The 22,747-nt window shown below is 32.6% G+C and overlaps 2 protein-coding genes across 2 annotated transcripts; one reads left to right on the forward strand and one right to left on the reverse strand.

The window, feature by feature from the left end:
- Positions 1 to 2,828: 2,828 nt before the first annotated feature.
- Positions 2,829 to 3,359, reverse strand: LOC136066684 (repetitive proline-rich cell wall protein 2-like). The gene has a single exon (XM_065771404.1). The coding sequence runs from the start codon at positions 3,357 to 3,359 to the stop codon at positions 2,829 to 2,831; it is 531 nt and encodes a 176-aa protein (XP_065627476.1).
- A 7,028-nt stretch (positions 3,360 to 10,387) lies between these two features.
- On the forward strand, positions 10,388 to 10,918 carry LOC111991524 (repetitive proline-rich cell wall protein 2). Its single transcript, XM_024023297.2, has one exon. The coding sequence runs from the start codon at positions 10,388 to 10,390 to the stop codon at positions 10,916 to 10,918; it is 531 nt and encodes a 176-aa protein (XP_023879065.1).
- The last annotated feature ends 11,829 nt before the right edge of the window (positions 10,919 to 22,747 follow it).

The following is a 22,747-nucleotide window of genomic DNA, read 5'->3' on the forward strand; positions in this document are numbered from 1 at the left end:
CTCCTTTATTTTTCCCCATACTGTTTTTCCCAAAACTTGTTTTGTTTTTTCTATTTTTATAGGGGGAGAAGCTTGTTTTTAACATTTGTTGTTCATAGGGGGAGGTGTCTCTATTTTCTATAGAGTTGATTTGTTTTGTGTTTCCTTCCCTTGATTGTCTATTTTCTCTTGACCTTTGTTACTCTTTGTTTGAGTTATATTTGTCAATTCGTGACAAAAAGGGGGAGATTTAGATAAAATAATGGGAATATGTGTACATTGTTTTTGATGTATCTAACTTAGGGGGGGAGTTAGTTTACATATTAGTTGATTTACTGTTTTTCTGCCACACATGCATTTATGCATTTTGTTTAGTGTTTCAAGAAATATACAGGTTGATTCAATTCAACTATTGTCTATACTTGCAACTGATAGATAGTAGTTAGGTTGGATTTGTTATTATGAGCATTATTTTTGTAATGGGCTTTTACTTTGTAAACTTTGAGTTTTTAGTTTGTGTTTTGTCACGGATTGTCAAAGCGGGAGTTTGTTAAGTTCTAAAGATTTAGGAATTTATGTATTTAGAACTCTAATGTGTATTGTTGGCAAACCATGATCAAAACAGGTTGTTAATCTCGTTTAGACTTGCTCAAAATGTGGGCGTTTTATGTAAAGTTAGAATCAAGTGGCTGCAGAAGTATTAATGACTTTCGGTCTAGCTCGATCGATCGAAAGAAAGACTTGATCGATCGAATCTCGGGCAGAATATTTTTTCTACAAAATTTCCAACTCAGCCCAAGCCCATTAAGGATTAGGCTTTCAGATCTACTTCTCCCACTATATAAAGGAAACTCTAAGCCACGTTTTTTAGAGCTTTTAGAGAGAGAGACGAGAGTGCTTCTTTTGTATCTAGGGTTTTGTACCCAAACCTTTCTAAGCCTTTGTTGCTCATATTTGCGGTTTATGTGAATCTCTTGTGAGATCTAGAGGAGCTTTCCTTCACATAAATTTAGGGTTGTCAAGGTAGAGATATTATCTACATCTTGATGATCAACAAGGTTGCTGTCATTGGAGCTTAAAGAAAAACAAGTGGAGGTGCTTGTATCTTGATTGGAGAATCCAAGAAAGAAGGAGTTCGTAGATACGGAGTTTGCACGTGATCGTGTCAGTAAGTTCTACTGGTGGGTAGCATTAAGAAGTCAAGCGAGGAGCTTGTAAGTTCTTTTGTATGAACTTCGATTCTTTCATAGCAGATTCAGGTTTACCTTGAGGATAATTAAGTCAAATCCTCTCCAGGTTTTTACTGTGTGGTTTCTTAGGTGATCATATCATTGTGTCTTTTATATTTCCGCTGCTTTATATTCTTGATATGATTGTATGTTTGTGATAATCTAGAACTGCATAATTTGACTAAGTTAATCACTTCGCTAATTAACTAGGTTAATCTGGTTGGTTTAAGGGGTCTAAATTTCTTACAGTACATGTCTCTATACTATTTTTTACATGTATTTTTATTCCTATTTTTTTATTTTTTAGATCCTTCTCAAGTTTATAATTATTTTATAATTTGTAAAAGCCCTTTTGCACATAAGGTAGAACCGTTGAAGTCATAGTCAAAGTTTAGCTTATTGAAAGAGGGGCAACTCAATGATGATCTCCCTCTTAAGTTTCTTCTTGGTTGATGTTTGAACAACTAGAAAAGGCCTAAATTTTATCCTTTTTTTTTTTTTTTTGAGAAAAAAAATTTCCTCCTCCTTATCACCATCTCAAAGACAAATTTACTATATTTTCAATTTTTTTTCTCTATTAGCAAGGTACTACAACATATATAAATAGATATTTGGTTTGAGTAATGCTAGCGACACTAGCACTTTTAGTACATAACTTTTACATAATGTCTCATCGACTCATTAACAATTAAAAAAAAAAAAAAAAAGTAATTGTGACATTCTTTTATTATGTTGTTGATATCATTTATTTTTTGGTCAAAAAGAAAATTATGTTGTTGATATCAATTAATAACATTCATTGTTATATTAGCTTACAGTGACTATAAAGTAAAATTTGTAATAATTAACTTTTGCATATTTCATTCATTTTTTTTGGTTATTTGAAATAGAATTCTTAATTTAACCATATCCAATATGTTTGAAGTTATCTGCTAGAAACTAAACTCTTGTTGTTCACTAAACTAGTTCACGGTGATCGTTTGATGCACCCACCCCTACGAAAGGTTTGATAGAAGTTGGGCAATCTCTTGATTTTGCTTTAACGTTGACAACAAACTAGTGCATGTGCTTTACTAGATTCATAAATAACCATATATTATAAATCTTTTAGGTGGAATCCAGGCTCTGTTTGTTTAAAGTGATGCTGATGCCAAGTATTACTATCAACCAATCTTGTCATTTTTTTTTTATAATGTTTTGTTTTATCTTGGTCGAACCCTGTTGAGATTTGGTAAACAGGATGGATGAAGATCGATTATTATGTCATCATTGTAGTACGGAATGTGAATTATCTTGAGCAAATCTCCACGAAGCAAAAAAACAATGAATTATCTTGAGCCCGTTGTTAATGTTTTTAAAGAGCAAACACATCGGTAAAGGGGAATATATATTTTAGATAGCTCACTGCTTTAAATTAGAAAAATGATATCATGCTTAGCAGTTACACAGAAAGCAACACTGCAATAACTAATGACACGAGTAAGCTCATTCCTAATGATCAACCCATAGAACATGACACATAAGGAAGCATAGTGAGTACTGCTAAGCTCTTATTTCTAGTGATTAATCTATCCACATGCACCCTAAAACCCAGATGTAATGGATAGGTGATGAAAGCCTCTAGGCAGAAGAAGGTGGCTTCTTGTATGGTGTTGGAGGAGGCAGAATCTTGCGGGGTGGCTTGTGAGGATCTTGACCTTTCTCCACTGGTGGGTGTCCTGGATAGTGACCATAAGGTGGTGATGGCAAGTGCTTTGGGGGTGCTGGAGTTTCTACTTTGGGAGGTAGACTAGTGGGTGGCTTCTCTACCTTAGGAGGTGCCTGAACTGGGGTTGGTGGCTTATACACTGGTGGTTTCTCTACTTTGGGAGGTAGAGTTGGAGGTTTAGAAATTGGGGTTGGTGGCTTGTGAATTGGCACCGATGGTTTGGGGGGTTGGTAAACTGGGGTTGGTGGCTTATGTTCAGGGGTTGGATTGCTTACTGGAGGAGACTTGTAAATAGGAGTTGGTGGCTTCTCAATTGGGGGAGGTTTCTGAATTGGAGTGGGGGGCTTGTGCTCATATGGAGGTGGCTTTGGGTAATCGGCATTGGATGGAGTGGTGAGAAGCACCACTGCTAGAAACAACACTAGTAAGCTTGTGCTAGACATATTGGCTACTGATGATTCAAAACTAGAAGGGTGGATGCCATTTTATAATGCCTATTGTGGGCCCTCGTCGGCAGCACAGTATCAAGTAGTTTCATCCATTTCATACGCAAGTTATGAAAAAAATAATGTATTGTAGATTTTTAGGTGAGGAGGGGTCCGTTTTGGGTCCCTTTGATTTGAAAATGGTAAATTGAAACAGTGAAGTTAAAATTGAGTGGACAAAAGCTTTGAGAGGTAAGAACATAACCAATACCTTTTGGACTTTTAAACAGTTTTTTATCACGTGATATATTTGAAAGTTTAAGGTTAGATAGGAATGTTTATCTTATATTATTTGTGTATTTAGTATCTACTATTTATAACCTCTATTTACAAAAGTTAAGTCCTTTTTGTAGTTGTTTTGTTATATAATGTATTATAAACTTGATTTAAAATATTAAGTGTTATCATTTTTGTGTGTGTTCTAATAAGTATTACTATTTACTTTAAAAAAATAACAAATTAAATTTTAACATGCACATAGACTATATAATACATTATCAACGCATGACCTTGGGTACATAAAAGACTAGGCGCAGTGTGTGTGTGTATATATATATATGATTATTATTATTACTTTTTCTTTTTCCTTTGGTTAGAGTCGGTGCAACTTGGTGCGATTTATGAATGTCCATGTTGGTACTTTTATATAAATAAAAATAATAATAATAATAATAACCCTTTTTTTCAACAAAAAATAATAATAATAATAATCCTTTTTGTTTTGTTAGGATTTGGGAATATGGACCACTCTACACTTGTCCTTTCCGAAGATTTTGCAATGTCTATCTATTACGCGTACGCGTTTCTTGATTTCTCATATAAATTTTGACATTAATGGGTGCCGGTGGAGAAATAGGCATGGTAGCATGTGTACCTGAAATAAATTAATTAGCTGAATGTTGTAGAGATGGTGGGACCTTATTGCTGAACTCAAGGAGTGATTGACACTTGCAAATTCCAAATACACAAAATAAGACTAATACCAAATGAGAGATAGAGCTTGCATGAGTCTTTTACCCTAGATTGGAAATTAATCGCTTGCCATGGAAGATAAAGGTCCTCATTGTCCTCAAGCAACTTAAAGATGGCTACTTTTTGTTAAAAATCCTACACCAGCACTCAAAGCAAGGCCCAATCACTTTTTGGGCTACTATCTCTATTTTGTAATTTTTTACTTTTAATGCATGCACGACCTAAGCAGTGGAGGCTCAGGATTTTTTTTTTTTTTTTAGGGTGGTAAATAGTGTTGTCATTTTTTTATCTTAAAAGTAGTGTAATTTTTTGCTAATAAAAAAGAAAAATACAGAAAAAAACAATTTCATTATGTGGCTAATTGCAAAAAAAGCTAGAGTTTGGAGAGAATGTTTATTTATTTATTTAATTTTAAAAATGAATTGTAGCAATTTTAAGAGTAAAGCTACTAACACAACACTTTTATAACAAAATCTAGGTGGCAAGTTGTTAAAAATGTTAAAAAATAATAATGTCATTTGTAGGTCTATATAAAAACTAATTAAAACTTGCCACTTAACCTTTATTGTAAAATTATTGTGAAAATAGCACTAAAATAATCATATTCAATCTTATTTCAACTAGGATTAAACAAAATTTAGGGTTAGGGTGTTTAAAATTTTATTTTAGGGGTCAAAAAAAATTTTAATTTATATGTAATTTTTGTTTTTCGGGCAGGTCCAGGGAGAGCCGCCCTTGGACCTAAGCGCATGTATTTTTTACGAGAAAATCTATGATTGATAAAGCATAAATCCATAAAGTCAAACGAAAAAAGAGGGACAAGAGATTTCTATTCATTCATTTTTTATGATCCCTTATTTCTTCCAGGATTAAATGTATTTTTCTTATAATTCACTATTTCTTCTAGTATAACATATATTTGTATTTTTCTTTTCTTTTCTTTTCTTTTTAGGAAGTAGATAGGCAAATGTCCCTTGTAAAATTTTTTTTATTTATATACCCATTTATATTGTATAAAAAATAAAACTAAAAGGTATACATGAGTTTAGTAGTCAGAATTAAAATATTGTTGGTTACTCTGCTATTATAAGTGTCTGTGAAATGTGGAAGGCTTAAGAGCTAGCGTTCAAGTTTTTAAAAAAGAGTTTCACATACATACACACTTAGATTAAGTTAGAGTAAAATTTCTATCTATCTTGTATAAAAAAAAAATTAAAATTAAAATATTGTTGCACCTTGATGGAGACTAGCAAAGTAAGAGCATTAGCATCATATTCCTTAAAATTTCTCCCAATTTTAGGATAAGAATCTATTTTTTCTTACCATTTTCAAAATGCCCACATTAGATTTTCTACTCTAAAATCTAAACCCAATTTCAATTAAATATTATTTCTTTTAATTTTTTTTTTAAATTTCCTGTTAAAGCCCAAAACGCCCACACCTAGATTTTCTACTCTAAAATCTAAACCCAGTTTCAATTAAATATTATGTCTTTCATTTTTTTTTTTTTTTTTCAATATCATATATATATATATAAAATAATGGTAAACCTGATACGGTATACTGGAATTGACCGGTATTGAAATATATTATTTCACTAGTCAAAAATAGACCAGTATTGAAATATTCTATTTCTAATGGACAAACTAAAATGGTCACTAGAATGGAATTGAAAACTTTGGTAATGATATATCCTTTGTAGTTCCCTAAATTTGTAGTTCAAACTCTAACTCCTCCTCTCCCACTATGTACCTATCTTAAAAAGTATATATTTGTGTTCATCCCACAACAATCACTAAATCAGTATATGTCTAGTCCATCAATCACTAAATATGTGCATGCCCATATGCCTTCATTAGAGACTATGAACATTAGCATTAATATCCCTAAAATAGGGTAAAGGAGTAATTTAGGGGGAAAAAACACCGCACAATAGTCTCCCTATGGATTCCCCATTTTAGGATTTTGTTACAATTGCTTTCTAGGAGCAATGTTCATTAATTTTCTAAATGGACTTTTACTCTCTCTCGGGGCATATATGTAGATCAGTGGTTGCGACGACTGACATGGGCAACGACTGCTTGGAGTCTGGCACTGCCAGTGACAGGGGCGGAGCTAAGGGGGGCGAGGGGGGGCAACTGCCCCCCTGACCCTCCTCCCAAACCCCTTTAGTATAGGATTTTTGGATTACTTTGCCCCCTAGTGGCAGAGCCACTTGAGGACCGAGGGGGCCTTGGCCCCTTGAAAATTTTGAAAAAAATTTAAAATAAATATTTTTTTGGAATTTCTTAAAAATTTAGAATGGGCTACTCAAAATTTTAAGCTAATCCAGTGAAATTTAACCCAAAAATTTAATTTGGGAAAAAGGAAAAAACCCAAAAAATTAAATTCGGTAAAAAATAAAAATAAACAAACAAAAAATCCACTATCTAGCCCAATAATCAGCCCACGTTCCTCCAAAACCCCTCATTCACCTTTTATAAATTCCAAATTTGCAACATATATAAACTCAAAAAAAAAAAATTTAGGTTACTGTGTACTGTTCCAATTGCGTCGCTTGCCATGGCCAGTTAACCACGCTGCCAGTGTTCTTGCTGGGAGTCTGTAACGCGCCACTCCTCGGCGCAACACTGATACACCTCTTTCTCTCTTGCCGCTCTGTCGTTTGTTTGCTTAACATTGCTGTTATATTTGTTAATAACTGCTCAACACTATTGTGAAGCAGTACACTTTGAGTCTTTGACCGACTAGTAAACTTCTAGACTGAGTAGAAGTGCTGTATAGCTGTACAGCATTTCCCAAATAACACTTTTATCTTTCTTTATTTTTTTTATTAATAAGATATATTAGTTTTGTTTAGGTGATTTAATGTTCTTTACACAGTACATTACAATTAATAATAATAATAATATAATATATAATAATGTAGCTTATATTAGAATATTAGATTATCTATTTATATCTGATAATAGTAGGAGGAAAAATAATTTTTTAATTGTCTGATTTGATCTAATTGCACTTAAATAGTAATTTGCACTTCATTGTTCACACTTCTTTTTTTAACAAAAATTATTGTATAAATCTTCAAAATTTCATACCTATTAATCAATTTTTTATCCTAAATGCTGAAACATTAGATGTAACTACTTAGAAAAGCTCTAGAATGTAAAAAGGTAAGTTCAAACCTAAGTACAAATAATTTAGTACGGTGAAAAAAAATGTAGGCACAAGTTTACTTAAAGTTAGTTTATGAAATAAAGTAAATTATTTTTTGCCACAATTTGGGCCAAATTAACTTGAGTTTTTTGCATTTTGAGCTAATGTAGGTAGAAGTAATGTAGGTTTAACCCATTAACACAATATAGGCATAACTAATTTGCCCCCCTAAGAAAATTTCCTGGCTCCGCCACTGGCCAGTGACGACAGGATTGGACCATTTCTAATATGTGTCTAGGTGTGGGTGTTTTGGGCTTTAATAGGAAAAGCAAAAAAAAAAAAAAAAATGAAAGACATAATATTTAATTGAAACTGGGTTTAGATTTTAGAGTAGAAAATCTAGGTGTGGGCGTTTTGGGCTTTAACAGGAAATTTAAAAAAAAAATTAAAAGAAATAATATTTAATTGAAATTGGGTTTAGATTTTAGAGTAGAAAATCTAATGTGGGCATTTTGAAAATGGTAAGAAAAAATAGATTCTTATCCTAAAATTGGGAGAAATTTTAAGGAATATGATGCTAATGCTCTTACTTTGCTAGTCTCCATCAAGGTGCAACAATATTTTAATTTTAATTTTTTTTTTATACAAGATAGATAGAAATTTTACTCTAACTTAATCTAAGTGTGTATGTATGTGAAACTCTTTTTTAAAAACTTGAACGCTAGCTCTTAAGCCTTCCACATTTCACAGACACTTATAATAGCAGAGTAACCAACAATATTTTAATTCTGACTACTAAACTCATGTATACCTTTTAGTTTTATTTTTTATACAATATAAATGGGTATATAAATAAAAAAAATTTTACAAGGGACATTTGCCTATCTACTTCCTAAAAAGAAAAGAAAAGAAAAGAAAAATACAAATATATGTTATACTAGAAGAAATAGTGAATTATAAGAAAAATACATTTAATCCTGGAAGAAATAAGGGATCATAAAAAATGAATGAATAGAAATCTCTTGTCCCTCTTTTTTCGTTTGACTTTATGGATTTATGCTTTATCAATCATAGATTTTCTCGTAAAAAATACATGCGCTTAGGTCCAAGGGCGGCTCTCCCTGGACCTGCCCGAAAAACAAAAATTACATATAAATTAAAATTTTTTTTGACCCCTAAAATAAAATTTTAAACACCCTAACCCTAAATTTTGTTTAATCCTAGTTGAAATAAGATTGAATATGATTATTTTAGTGCTATTTTCACAATAATTTTACAATAAAGGTTAAGTGGCAAGTTTTAATTAGTTTTTATATAGACCTACAAATGACATTATTATTTTTTAACATTTTTAACAACTTGCCACCTAGATTTTGTTATAAAAGTGTTGTGTTAGTAGCTTTACTCTTAAAATTGCTACAATTCATTTTTAAAATTAAATAAATAAATAAACATTCTCTCCAAACTCTAGCTTTTTTTGCAATTAGCCACATAATGAAATTGTTTTTTTCTGTATTTTTCTTTTTTATTAGCAAAAAATTACACTACTTTTAAGATAAAAAAATGACAACACTATTTACCACCCTAAAAAAAAAAAAAAAATCCTGAGCCTCCACTGCTTAGGTCGTGCATGCATTAAAAGTAAAAAATTACAAAATAGAGATAGTAGCCCAAAAAGTGATTGGGCCTTGCTTTGAGTGCTGGTGTAGGATTTTTAACAAAAAGTAGCCATCTTTAAGTTGCTTGAGGACAATGAGGACCTTTATCTTCCATGGCAAGCGATTAATTTCCAATCTAGGGTAAAAGACTCATGCAAGCTCTATCTCTCATTTGGTATTAGTCTTATTTTGTGTATTTGGAATTTGCAAGTGTCAATCACTCCTTGAGTTCAGCAATAAGGTCCCACCATCTCTACAACATTCAGCTAATTAATTTATTTCAGGTACACATGCTACCATGCCTATTTCTCCACCGGCACCCATTAATGTCAAAATTTATATGAGAAATCAAGAAACGCGTACGCGTAATAGATAGACATTGCAAAATCTTCGGAAAGGACAAGTGTAGAGTGGTCCATATTCCCAAATCCTAACAAAACAAAAAGGATTATTATTATTATTATTTTTTGTTGAAAAAAAGGGTTATTATTATTATTATTATTTTTATTTATATAAAAGTACCAACATGGACATTCATAAATCGCACCAAGTTGCACCGACTCTAACCAAAGGAAAAAGAAAAAGTAATAATAATAATCATATATATATATACACACACACACTGCGCCTAGTCTTTTATGTACCCAAGGTCATGCGTTGATAATGTATTATATAGTCTATGTGCATGTTAAAATTTAATTTGTTATTTTTTTAAAGTAAATAGTAATACTTATTAGAACACACACAAAAATGATAACACTTAATATTTTAAATCAAGTTTATAATACATTATATAACAAAACAACTACAAAAAGGACTTAACTTTTGTAAATAGAGGTTATAAATAGTAGATACTAAATACACAAATAATATAAGATAAACATTCCTATCTAACCTTAAACTTTCAAATATATCACGTGATAAAAAACTGTTTAAAAGTCCAAAAGGTATTGGTTATGTTCTTACCTCTCAAAGCTTTTGTCCACTCAATTTTAACTTCACTGTTTCAATTTACCATTTTCAAATCAAAGGGACCCAAAACGGACCCCTCCTCACCTAAAAATCTACAATACATTATTTTTTTCATAACTTGCGTATGAAATGGATGAAACTACTTGATACTGTGCTGCCGACGAGGGCCCACAATAGGCATTATAAAATGGCATCCACCCTTCTAGTTTTGAATCATCAGTAGCCAATATGTCTAGCACAAGCTTACTAGTGTTGTTTCTAGCAGTGGTGCTTCTCACCACTCCATCCAATGCCGATTACCCAAAGCCACCTCCATATGAGCACAAGCCCCCCACTCCAATTCAGAAACCTCCCCCAATTGAGAAGCCACCAACTCCTATTTACAAGTCTCCTCCAGTAAGCAATCCAACCCCTGAACATAAGCCACCAACCCCAGTTTACCAACCCCCCAAACCATCGGTGCCAATTCACAAGCCACCAACCCCAATTTCTAAACCTCCAACTCTACCTCCCAAAGTAGAGAAACCACCAGTGTATAAGCCACCAACCCCAGTTCAGGCACCTCCTAAGGTAGAGAAGCCACCCACTAGTCTACCTCCCAAAGTAGAAACTCCAGCACCCCCAAAGCACTTGCCATCACCACCTTATGGTCACTATCCAGGACACCCACCAGTGGAGAAAGGTCAAGATCCTCACAAGCCACCCCGCAAGATTCTGCCTCCTCCAACACCATACAAGAAGCCACCTTCTTCTGCCTAGAGGCTTTCATCACCTATCCATTACATCTGGGTTTTAGGGTGCATGTGGATAGATTAATCACTAGAAATAAGAGCTTAGCAGTACTCACTATGCTTCCTTATGTGTCATGTTCTATGGGTTGATCATTAGGAATGAGCTTACTCGTGTCATTAGTTATTGCAGTGTTGCTTTCTGTGTAACTGCTAAGCATGATATCATTTTTCTAATTTAAAGCAGTGAGCTATCTAAAATATATATTCCCCTTTACCGATGTGTTTGCTCTTTAAAAACATTAACAACGGGCTCAAGATAATTCATTGTTTTTTTGCTTCGTGGAGATTTGCTCAAGATAATTCACATTCCGTACTACAATGATGACATAATAATCGATCTTCATCCATCCTGTTTACCAAATCTCAACAGGGTTCGACCTAGACAAAACAAAACATTATAAAAAAATGACAAGATTGGTTGATAGTAATACTTGGCGTCAGTATCACTTTAAACAAACAGAGCCTGGATTCCACCTAAAAGATTTATAATATATGGTTATTTATGAATCTAGTAAAGCACATGCCCTAGTTTGTTGTCAACGTTAAAGCAAAATCAAGAGATTGCCCAACTTCTATCAAGCCTCTCGTAGGGGTGGGTGCATCAAATGATCACCGTGAACTAGTTTAGTGAAAACAAGAGTTACGTTTCTAGCAGATAACTTCAAACATATTGGATATGGTTAAATTAAGAATTCTATTTCAAATAACCAGAAAAATGATTGAAATATGAAAAAGTTAATTATTACAAATTTTACTTTATAGTCACTTTAAACTAATATAACAATGAATGTTATTAATTGATATCAACAACATAATTTTCTTTTTAACCAAAAAATGAAAGATATCAACAACATAATAAAAGAATGTCATAATTACTTTTTTTTTTTTAATCGTTAATGAGTCGATGAGACATCATGTAAAAGTTATGTACTAAAAGTGCTAGTGTCACTAGTATTACTCAAACCAAATATCTATTTATATATGTTGTAGTACCTTGCTAAAAGAGAAAAAAAAAAAAAAAATTCTCAAAAAAAAAAAAAAAAAAAAAAAAACGGAGGAAATTTAGGCCTTTTCTAGTTGTTCAAACGTCAACCAAGAAGAAACTTAAGAGGGAGATCATCATTAAGCTACCCCTCTTTCAATAAGCTAAACTTTGACTATGACTTCAACGGTTCTACCTTATGTGCAAAAGGGCTTTTACAAATTATAAAATAATTATAAACTTGAGAAGGATCTAAAAAATAAAAAATAGGAATAAAAATACAAGTAAAAAATAGTATAGAGACATGTACCAAATACAAAGAAGAGAGGGCAAATATAAAACCTAGGCATGGCAAATTGGTAATCAAATACCACTCGAACACACCAAACTTAATACCGTCGCACACTGAAAAATTAAAAGAATCCAAACTAATAACAATTAAGCAACGACTTTGAGGTTATGTTCAAGCCATGTCAAAAATCTCTACCTTGACCCTTGAATTAGATTGAGCATCACAAACAAAACTTCTATTTACACTTTCACCAAAGCCCTTGAGGGTTAACTCAAACTATAAACACCAATCAAATTCAAGTAGTACCTGAACTTGTGCAAAGGAGTTGATTTAGTCGTCAAGCATCTCAATTGGATTACCTACATTCTTAATCTACTAAGAATAATATCTCTCTAATCAACAATTTTTTGAACAAAGTGACAGTGAACGTTAATTTCCTAGTTTGAGAGTGATAGAATTGGTTTTACTCCAGATGTATATCACTCTGACTATCATATACTCCCTCCGTCTCACTTTTTTTGTCCTCAATTCCATTTTGAGATGTCTCAAAATATTGTCCTGTTTCTAAAAGTAAAAATCATTAATTTACTAATTCAATTTTTTGATAAAATTTTTTAAGGGTAATTTTGGAAACTTATACATTTTTAAGAGGTAGACATGACAATAAATGATGTTTCCTTAAAAAGTTTGACTTTTCAAACAGGACAAAAAAAGTGAGATGGAGGGAGTAAAAGACACAAATGTGCTCTTGATGAATCCCAAGCAATGTAGTCTATACCATACCGGTACCAGCCATTCTAGTAACGAAATGCCAATATTTTGTACCAGTTTAAATACTGGATGTACTGGCCAATTTCAGGCAATACTGGCCGTACTGAAAAACGCTTTTATTTACTCCCTCCGTCCCATTTTTTTTGTCCTCTATTCCATTTTGAGATGTCCCAAAATATTGTCCCGTTTCTAAAAATAAAAGTAATTAATTTACTAATGTTCCTATTATACCCCTATTAATTTATTAATTCAATTTTTTAATAAATTTTTTTAAGGATAATTTTGGAAACTTATACATTTTTAAAAGGTAGACAAGACAATAAATGATGTTCCCTTAAAAAGTTTTACTTTTCAAACAGGACAAAAAATTTGGGACGGAGGGAGTATTTGTTTATTTTTTAGTTTTGTAAATTTTGAATTTTTGTAAGGGTAGAATAGTAACTTATTTGCATTAACTTATTAGTATTATTTGTTTTCTTAATATGCAATGAACAATTAAGGTTTTTATTTTCTATATTGTGTTTTATTTTTTTCTTTTAATTAATGCTAAAGTCTAAAACCATGAATAATTTGTTCTGAACTGAGATAATGTTTTATGGTAAAATTTTATATTTATTATAATACACACACACACACACACACACATGTATATACACATATTTTATATAAATATAAAAAATAACTGTAAACCCGATATGATACACCGGTATTGATCGATATTGAAATATATCGTTCCACTGGTCAAACTGGTACAGCCTCCGGTACGAGATTAACTCCCTTAATCCTAAGTCTTCAATTAAACCATTTAGGAAATAGCATCCTTAATGCTTTCTATCACATCAATGTATTTAGCCTATTCGTTGATAATGCAATAATGTATTGTAGTACCAATATCCTACTCACTATTGCTTCAAGAAAAACGCTTATCTAGATCACCATGAATATATAGTCTATATGTATTGACACATCAAGGTAAGTGTATTCCGACATATTCATCTCTCTCAAAATTCAAACCTAAATCAACACTTTCCAAATGTATCTAAAGATCCATTCAGCAACTTGCCAATGATAATCTCTCCTCAAATAATTAATGCATAGAATGAATAATCATACTGATAGTCAATGAAATCTTAGGCCAATTATATACAATCGCATTCATAAATCTACCAAAAAAATCTTGCATAGGATACATGTGCCATGTATTAGCTCTCCTTATTAGTGCACAGGGATAATAAAGTGCCGACATTAAATCCTTTGCCCTCATAAATTTTATAACACGAAACTTAAAAAGATGTACCATTGATTATAAAAGTAATTAAAAAATGCATTTAATAAGTTGTTGACTTTTACAAATCATATTAATTATCACATCAATTTATAAAGGCTTTGAAGTAAATTTATAGTAACATTTTCCCATCTTAATTATTTATTGTGTATAATGACACATATTTGTAAACATATATATATATATATATTTTAATTATCCCTAACAATACTCAATTCTTTGGGATTTTTTAAAAATAGAAGAAAAATGTAAACTATATATTTTTTTTATATCTCCAAAAAAAAAAAAATATATATATATATATATATCAATCGTGCCCCAAAATTTGGGGGCCTTTCTCTAATAGGAGGCCCTAGGGAATGGACTAAATAGTCTAGGCTTAGGGCCGGCCTAATTAAAGCGAGGGACTAAATGAGTACTCACATGCTAGTCCAAATCTTCTGTCTCATCAATTGTGCTCTACTTCATGCTCCACCAATAAAATTTGGACAACTAACATTTTTCATTAAATGAGATATCTCATTAAATGAGACAGCTAGCCTCTCTTATTAAAATTAGAGTTATCTCATTTAATGAGACAGGCTAGTTGTCCAAGTTTTATTGATGGAGTATGAAGTGGAGCACAATTGATGAGATAGAAGATTGGACTCCTCACATGCTTAGTATTGGAATCCACACCAAAACACTTTAGCACATTAATAAAAAAATAAAAAAATGAGTCAAANAAAAAAAAAAAAAAAAAAAAAGCGAACCTATAGACTATAGTGCATCATAATCAACGGATGACGACGTGGCTGGAAATCAGGAGGTGGGTGTGGAAATATATACAGCATGCATATAGGGACCTATGTCCTCCAGTGGCCCACACATGCACAAAATGTGCGAGGCCGTGGAGCTCAAGGAATCCATCCATGTGCCACATAGAGAAAATTTTCGGAATTTGAAGCATTTTATGAATTAAAGTTCACGAATTTGAAAATGTGCTTGTGTTTTGAATAGTACGTTTGTTTGTTAGGTGTGTGAGCTGGTAGGTACATTGGTGAGCGTTGTGAAATTGTTGTTATTTTGTTTTAGTGTATTTTGTAGGTCTTAAGGGGCTCAAAAACAAAAAAGTAGTATATTAGTTAAAAAATTTCAAGTCAATAGATACTTTTTAATGTTTTCAATGAGTATACCACAGTATGTTATACAACAAATAATTTTATGATTTTTTTATTATTATTATTATTAACTTTCAACTTTTTCAATTCCAAGAGTTCCAACACTTTCCACAAATATAATTCTGGTTAACGGTTTAGGTATGATATATCTTGATTAAATATGGGTCAGATTAAAATATATTGATATTCCGTTTATCCATATTTAATTTATGATGAGACCGGTCTTTTTTTTTTTTTTTTCCCCGAGAGTGCCCGGTCAATTTGTTAGAACTTACTTTTTTCACATTTAAATAATTTCAAAAAATTAAACCTACTTTAAAATCTTCTTTTTAGTTTTTCTTTTAATGCTACTAATTATTTTTAAAGGTTTAAAACTTATATAATAATTTACAAATTCTTAAGTTTGTAGCTTGCTAATTGATTTAAGAATCCACTAACAAGGTTTTCAGACCCAGACCATTTAATAAACCGTAAAAAAAAGAGGTTCAATATTTTTAAGGTTGGACCAAGGTTAAACCGAGGTCGAACCATGGTGACGTTGTAATTATTTTAATAATTTATTAAAATATAAATTAATATTTTAAATTAATATAAGTAGAAAAATGAACTAAAATAGTCCAAATAAATATAGAAATCTAATTTTCAAATGTCTTTTTTATATCATAACTTTTATAAGGCAAATAAAAAAATATTAAATCTTAAGCAAAATATATATATATATATATATTTTTTATAAAACTCAATATTGTACTCTTTTAATCTTTCTATGAGAACTTATGTCTAAATTATCTCAGGTTATGCTCAAGCCCATTTGACTATCCAATATATTGTTTCATGCCAAAGCCCATTTGAATATTCAACTATTTATGAAAATCTTTAAAAATAAAGTAAAATCAATATGCTACTCATATATTGGCTTCTTTATATTGGTTTTACTTCACAAAAAGGTTTTTTCTTATATTGGCTTATTTATCAAATTGTAACACAAATTGAAGTCATACAATAACAAATCATGCAATTGTGTAGTTTCTTAATTAATTTAAGATTTTATTAAATTATTTTAGTCTACTTCATAAATAGGTAGGTTCTTGTGCATAGCATAGGTTAGCGACTAGTATATTATTATAATTATAATCATCTTTGTTATTTATCTATTAAAACAAAGCATAACAGGCTAATCCATCTCTAACAAACTTAAAACAGACTCTAATGCCTACCAACAAATCAACTAATTATTTACAAACATGTGTACACTTAGGGTCATTTGGTTGTAGTGTTTAAGTATTGTTGTTCAGTTTTCAGTGTTGTAGAAATACATGTTTGAGTGTTATAGAAATATGTGTTAAAAGTGTTATTATTGTTTAAACACTAAAAACTGTTATTTAAAAGCGAGTACCAAATAGACCTTTAATTACAGAAGTGACACAAAGCTCTTGTGACACTCGCGTGTCTCACTTAAGTTCTTTTAAACCACACGAATCATATGACACGGCTAAAATAGTATGAAAGCATGAACTGCGTATGTTGTAATGGTGGTGCTATTGATCATTCCAAAAATAGTATTTGTAACGAACCTTACATGATCAGTGTGCTAATTTTTTTTTTTTTTTTTTTTGGCTGGGTAATTTGTAATTGCAGGAGCTCGAACCCCTGAGTTAGCAAACGCAGAAGGTACCGGGTACCACTCAGGCAACTAGGCCCGGTGGTGTCCATAGGTTCTTTTTTGATGTGAGCCCGCCACTACTGATCTATAATTAACAACTTATTATCTTAAATGCTTTGTACTCTAGCACCAACAACAGTTATGGTAAGGGAATCCTAACACTTCTAAGGATAGGCATGAGCACATTGTGGAATTGTAGGTCATGGAGCTGACAAGTGCTATAAAATTATAAATTGTACAATTCTATGCTATCATATGATGCGTCAATACGTCGTATTGGTATTCAATACGGATATGGGTAAAATACTGATACAAACGTACCCAAAGAGTATCGGAAGGAAAAAAAAAATCAATTTATTATTCTAATATGGCTCAGATATGCTCAGGATACACTAGAGATACAAAGCGCACTAATTTGATATGGGAGAAGGAAAGAAAAAAAGGATAAGAATTTGACACTTGGCCATTCGATCGGCATAGTTAGGTTAAAAGCCCTAATCCTTTCACATGATTACCCTTTCACTCTCTCCTTTCTAGTTTCTACACTGTAGCCTCTCAGTCTCTCGCTTAGTCACTCTTGATTTTTGCTCTGAATAGCCCATATGCTAATCTGAGCTCTAACTCTCGATCGCAAGAGCTCGTCCTCATCCTTGCCGCCAGTAAGTGTCTCAAACTCTCACTCTCTCCCTCACCTCTCACTTGACTCTGTTTTGATCGGAATTATCAAGAGGATTTTTTTTTTCTCTCTCTTTGGAACGAAATTGGTAAATAACCATAAAATCTCAACTATATAGTTAGTTGTCAATAGTTTCAAACTATATTTTTTTCTAGCATTTCGAGTTTAAAAAACTCGATTTAGGGGCTATAAATCGAGTATTTAAAGGTCGATTTTTATATTTTGATCAGGGCTGAGTTGGCATTTTTTTCACGTAGCATCTACTTGGAAATCGAGTATCTGAAACTCGATTTCTAAGCCAACATATATATCAGACCAGCTCCACCGAAAAAACAAAAGAAATCAGAGCGAGAAAGAAAAAAAAAAAAAAAAAAAAAAACCGAATAAGAAGGAAAGAAGCCGAAACCAGAAGAAAAGAAAAAAAAAAAACCCCAGAAGCAGCCCCGGCCGGCGAGCCGCAGGCCGGCGCGAGCCCCAGGTCGCCGCGCGACCCAGGCCTCGACACGTCGCGCGACCTCGACCCAGGTCGCCGCGCGACCCAGGTCGCCCGCGACCCAGGTCGCCGCGCGACCCAGGTCGCCGCGCGACGTCGCACGCGGGTCGCACCCGACCCAGGTCGCACTGCGACCCAGATCTTCTGTTTCTGGGTTTTTTTTTTTTTTTCTTCTCTGATGAACACATGCATTTGAGCTTGATCTTTTTCTGGGTTGTTTCTCTGTGATCTTATTGTATTTTTTTTTTTTTTTTTGTTTTGGTATTTCGGCTTGTACATGAGACTTGGAGAGTTCAAATTTTTTCAAATTTTTTTGGTTTGGAAATCGAGTCTCCAAGACTCGATTTCCAAGTGGTCTCCATGTGGAAAAATATGCCACATCAGACCATAGAAATCGAGTATTTGAGACTCAATTTACAGTCCAAAATCGAGTCTCAAATACTCGAGATGCTACTATATAATATAGTTTGCAAACCGGACCTACTAACTAGATAGTTAGAAAAAAAAAAAATAGTTTACTATTTTCCCCTCTTTTTCGCCTATGTTAGCCTCTCTACTCTCTCTTTTTTTTTTTTTTTTTTTTTTTTTTTTTGCTCATGTTTGTTCTGTTGTGGCTCATTGTTATGGGCCTGACTCTGTTATATATGTATATATGATAGCGTTTGGATAGCTGAGCGTTTATGCGATTCAGTGTTTTGAACTTTTTTTTGTTTTTAAGACCAGCGTCCCATAAACAGTACAAATAGACAAATAAATAATAACACACGCATGAACAGTAATTTTTTTATTTTTATTGTTTTTAGTTTTTAGTTTTTAGTTTTCAACAAAATAAACGATATCTAAACATATCCTATATATATAAATTATAGTTATAAACATAAATTATGTACAAAAATATTTAAATACACCTAAAATAAATAAATAATTAATTAATTGATGTATCCCGACGTATCATATCTTAGGCTTTTCAAGAAATGTTGTATCTCTGTGTTTATATCCATACCATACCGATGTGTATCGTTTTGGTGCATTATAGGTGCTATGGTTGAAACCCCAAGTCAACACCAAAATTAAAACAATTAGGCTTGACAATGAGGCCGAATTCTTGATGAGAAAAAAAAAATTCAAAACTAAAGGCATCTTACATCAACTCACTTGTGTAGCACCCTAACACAATGTTGGTGTTGAAAGAAAACATTAGCACATACTCAATGTATTAAGAGCTTTAAAGTTTCAATCCTCCTTACCTTTGGTGAGTCTATGGGGTCACTGTGTTTTAACTGTTGTCCGTTTGATTAATAGGCTTCCAAGTTACATCTCATTCCTTGAACAACAAAAGTCCTCTTGAATTACTCCTAGTCCTTGGTCATCCTCCATCTTTTTTTGACAAAAATGTGTCTATATTTTGGACTGTTTGAGTATAATGAGCAAATCAATGACGTTAGAGTGCAAGAGACACTCTTGAAATTCAAGTTACTTTCTCTTTAAAATAAATAAATAAATTTAAAGTTACTTTAATTAAGACACTATTAGAAAATGAGCCTCTTGCTGGGAAGAGAAAGTGAGAAACACCGCTGCTTTGGGAAAAATGATCTTATGTTTCCGCTGATACGGCCTCCTGCGTTAGACTTTGCATCCTCATTTTTTTCTTTTTCTTTTTTAAACTATTTGGAATGTATTGGATGCCCAGTTTGTAACTGGTAATGGGCCTTCAAGGGAATACCCTTTGTCATTGCGAATTATAACACTCATTGATGTCTTTCACCTGCTGGTCCCGATTTGTACAAGATAATGGGCCTTCGGGTGACTGGTCTTTCCTTGATTTTTTTTTCCCCGTAAAGTTTCTCCCCACTAAAAATTTGTCATAATGATGATATTAGAAGTCCATTTATCAGCTATTTAACCACACCACCACCCCCCCCCCCCCCGCCCCAAAAAAAAAAATCAGCTTGGCTATAGTTGTCTTAAGACATAAAGTAAGTCCAATGTCACACAAAAAAAAAAAAAAAAAAATCACAATTTTTAAAAAAACTTTGAAGTGATATGTTGTGATTAGCTATTGGTCTTATATGAGAATAATGTTATACATATAATAACTTTTCATTTCATCCAATTGTTTACGAGTTGTGAAATTGTTTTATATATCTAAAATTACTAAGTCTTCTATGTATAGTCAGCCACTTTTTATAAGGGAGCTCCACTGCCTCTACCCTTTTTAAAATAGAATACGAGAGCATATTTTTTATAAGATAGTCTCATAGACCCACTCATGTTATGAGAGAAATGTTTTACGAGATTGTCTCATAAGACCATACTTCTTATCTTATGTAAGTGTTGTGGTTTATTAATTTGATTATTCTTAAATTTCCAATGAAATTTATCAATATAAATATTTATTGTTTGGTGGGTATTCAANCTTGCTTTCCTTAATACGTTCTGCGTCACAGGTCACTAGTTTTTTCAGTGTCATGTAAACTCATATGTTGGATTCTCCTTTTGCTTGTTCTCTACCTCCTTAATGGAAGAAAATAACTCTGGGATTTAGTGCTTGATTCGTCCAGCATGTTGTTGTCAAGGACTTACAATATGTAATCCTTGTGAATTGTTGTGCCAACAATTTTATTGTTAATAAAAGACCGGCAATTTAGTTAGTATTGTAAGTAGGTAAAAACATGATTACTTGGATCCATCCTAGTATTTTCAAATTTGTGTGTGTGTGTTTTTTTATTTCCGCTTTTTTTATAAGTAATAAAAATCGTTTTGTGGTTATTCTATATTTTTGGTCAAAATGTTCATCTTTTTAGTTCACTGGATTTGTTAATCAAGCCCTTGCTGTTAATATGTAGATCATGTGTGTGTGTGTTTTTTATTTTTAATTCTGCTTGTTTCATTACCAATAAAATTATTTGTTGTGGTTATTCTATATTTGTGGTAAATATATTCATATTTTTAGTTTGCTGGATTTGCTAATCGAGCCCTTACTATTAATATGTAGATCCTGTTTAGCAGACCTATTCGTTGGATTTTGGCCCTCCATGGAGATGTAGTCGTGCCATTCATGTTTGCTGGAGTTTTGAGGCGATCATGCTTACATGTATTCTTCTCTCTCTCTCTCTCTCTCTCTCTCTCTCTCTCTCTCTCATATAATTGCACAATTGCATTTCAAATAAAGTGGGTTGGCTTGGCTTACGCTGCCGATCAAGCTCGATGTGCCACCACCGACAAAGCCTGTCCTACCGCCAATCTGCTAATTATTCAAGATATATCTCTCTCAATGTTTCCTTCTCTTCTCTCTCACTCTAGTCGGTGGTTTTGGGGTGGTCTGTGATGGTGGGGTTGAACTGGGTTTGTGGTGTGGGTTGATATAGGTTGTGTGGTGGTCTTTGATGTGGTTTGGTGGTGTGGGTATGGGGTTTTGATTTGTGTGGGAGTGGGTTTTGGGTTGGTGGGTTGCGGTGGGTTTGGGTCATGGTGGGTTGTGGTGGCATGGGGGTTTTGGTTGTGGAGGTGACACAACTTATGCTGGCCTTGCCATTGACTATTGAGTAGAAATTGTTTTTTTGTCTTATGTCAGTGGATTGATTGGTTTAATGGTGTCAAGTTGTAGTTATACTTAAGCCGGGTGTTTTCTTTTTTGTTCCTGCTAGATGATAACATATTATTTGTAGAAAATCCTTAATTACTTCATTTATGAAAATATACAGCCAAAGGTTAGTAATTTCTTCTTTCGCTAGAAATTCTTGAAAAGAAGTTTGGTATATATGTGGCTGGGGGCAGATTTGGAATATATATGTTATTCAAAAAGAAAATTACAGCTTCAATTATATATAATGTTTGGCTTATAAGGAATTGAGAGTCATCTATTGAAGGAATTAGGGATGAGATTAAAAACTGTCAAAAAGATTAATGCATTATGGGGACAACAAATTGAACTTGCCTACTTTGCAATATTATCATAGGAGGTAGCTCTCTCTCACCAGTTCTCGAACCCATGGACCTGATACTAGGTATAAGTATCAAATTAACCCAATGAGCTACTAAGAGAACCGGTCATAGGAGGTAGCTCAAACCATATTATTCTTGCCTTAAACAAATTGTTTTATATTTTGCTTCTTTTGTGACCTTTTCAATTTTTCTGATCACTTACATTGTTGTTGATGGTTCATTAGATTCTAATTTAACTGATCCTTCTTGTGATCAATTCCATGGCTTTACTTTCAGTACAGTCTGTATTAACAAGGACTTGTACTTTTTTTTTTTTTTGGGAAGACTTGTACTATTAATTTACATACATTAAACGTGTAATTGTTCCATGTCAAAAAAATAGTGTAATACTTTCCATTTGAATGCAAAACGAATGAATCTTGAAGTTATAGTAATTGGCTATTTTATTTTTGTAAAATTGTTATTTATAACTATGTGTTTTTGTTGGCTTATATTCCGTGCCAAATTTGATTGTAATTTTATTTAATTTT

This window comes from Quercus suber, unplaced genomic scaffold, assembly GCF_002906115.3.
Source record: "Quercus suber isolate HL8 unplaced genomic scaffold, Cork oak 2.0 scaffold_43, whole genome shotgun sequence".
Lineage (NCBI taxonomy): Eukaryota > Viridiplantae > Streptophyta > Magnoliopsida > Fagales > Fagaceae > Quercus > Quercus suber.

What these genes read in the sequence shown, in the direction of transcription:
- LOC136066684 (XM_065771404.1), bottom strand. Translation starts at nt 3,359, where the DNA reads ATGTCTAGCACAAGCTTACTAGTGTTGTTTCTAGCAGTGGTGCTTCTC.
- LOC111991524 (XM_024023297.2), top strand. Translation starts at nt 10,388, where the DNA reads ATGTCTAGCACAAGCTTACTAGTGTTGTTTCTAGCAGTGGTGCTTCTC.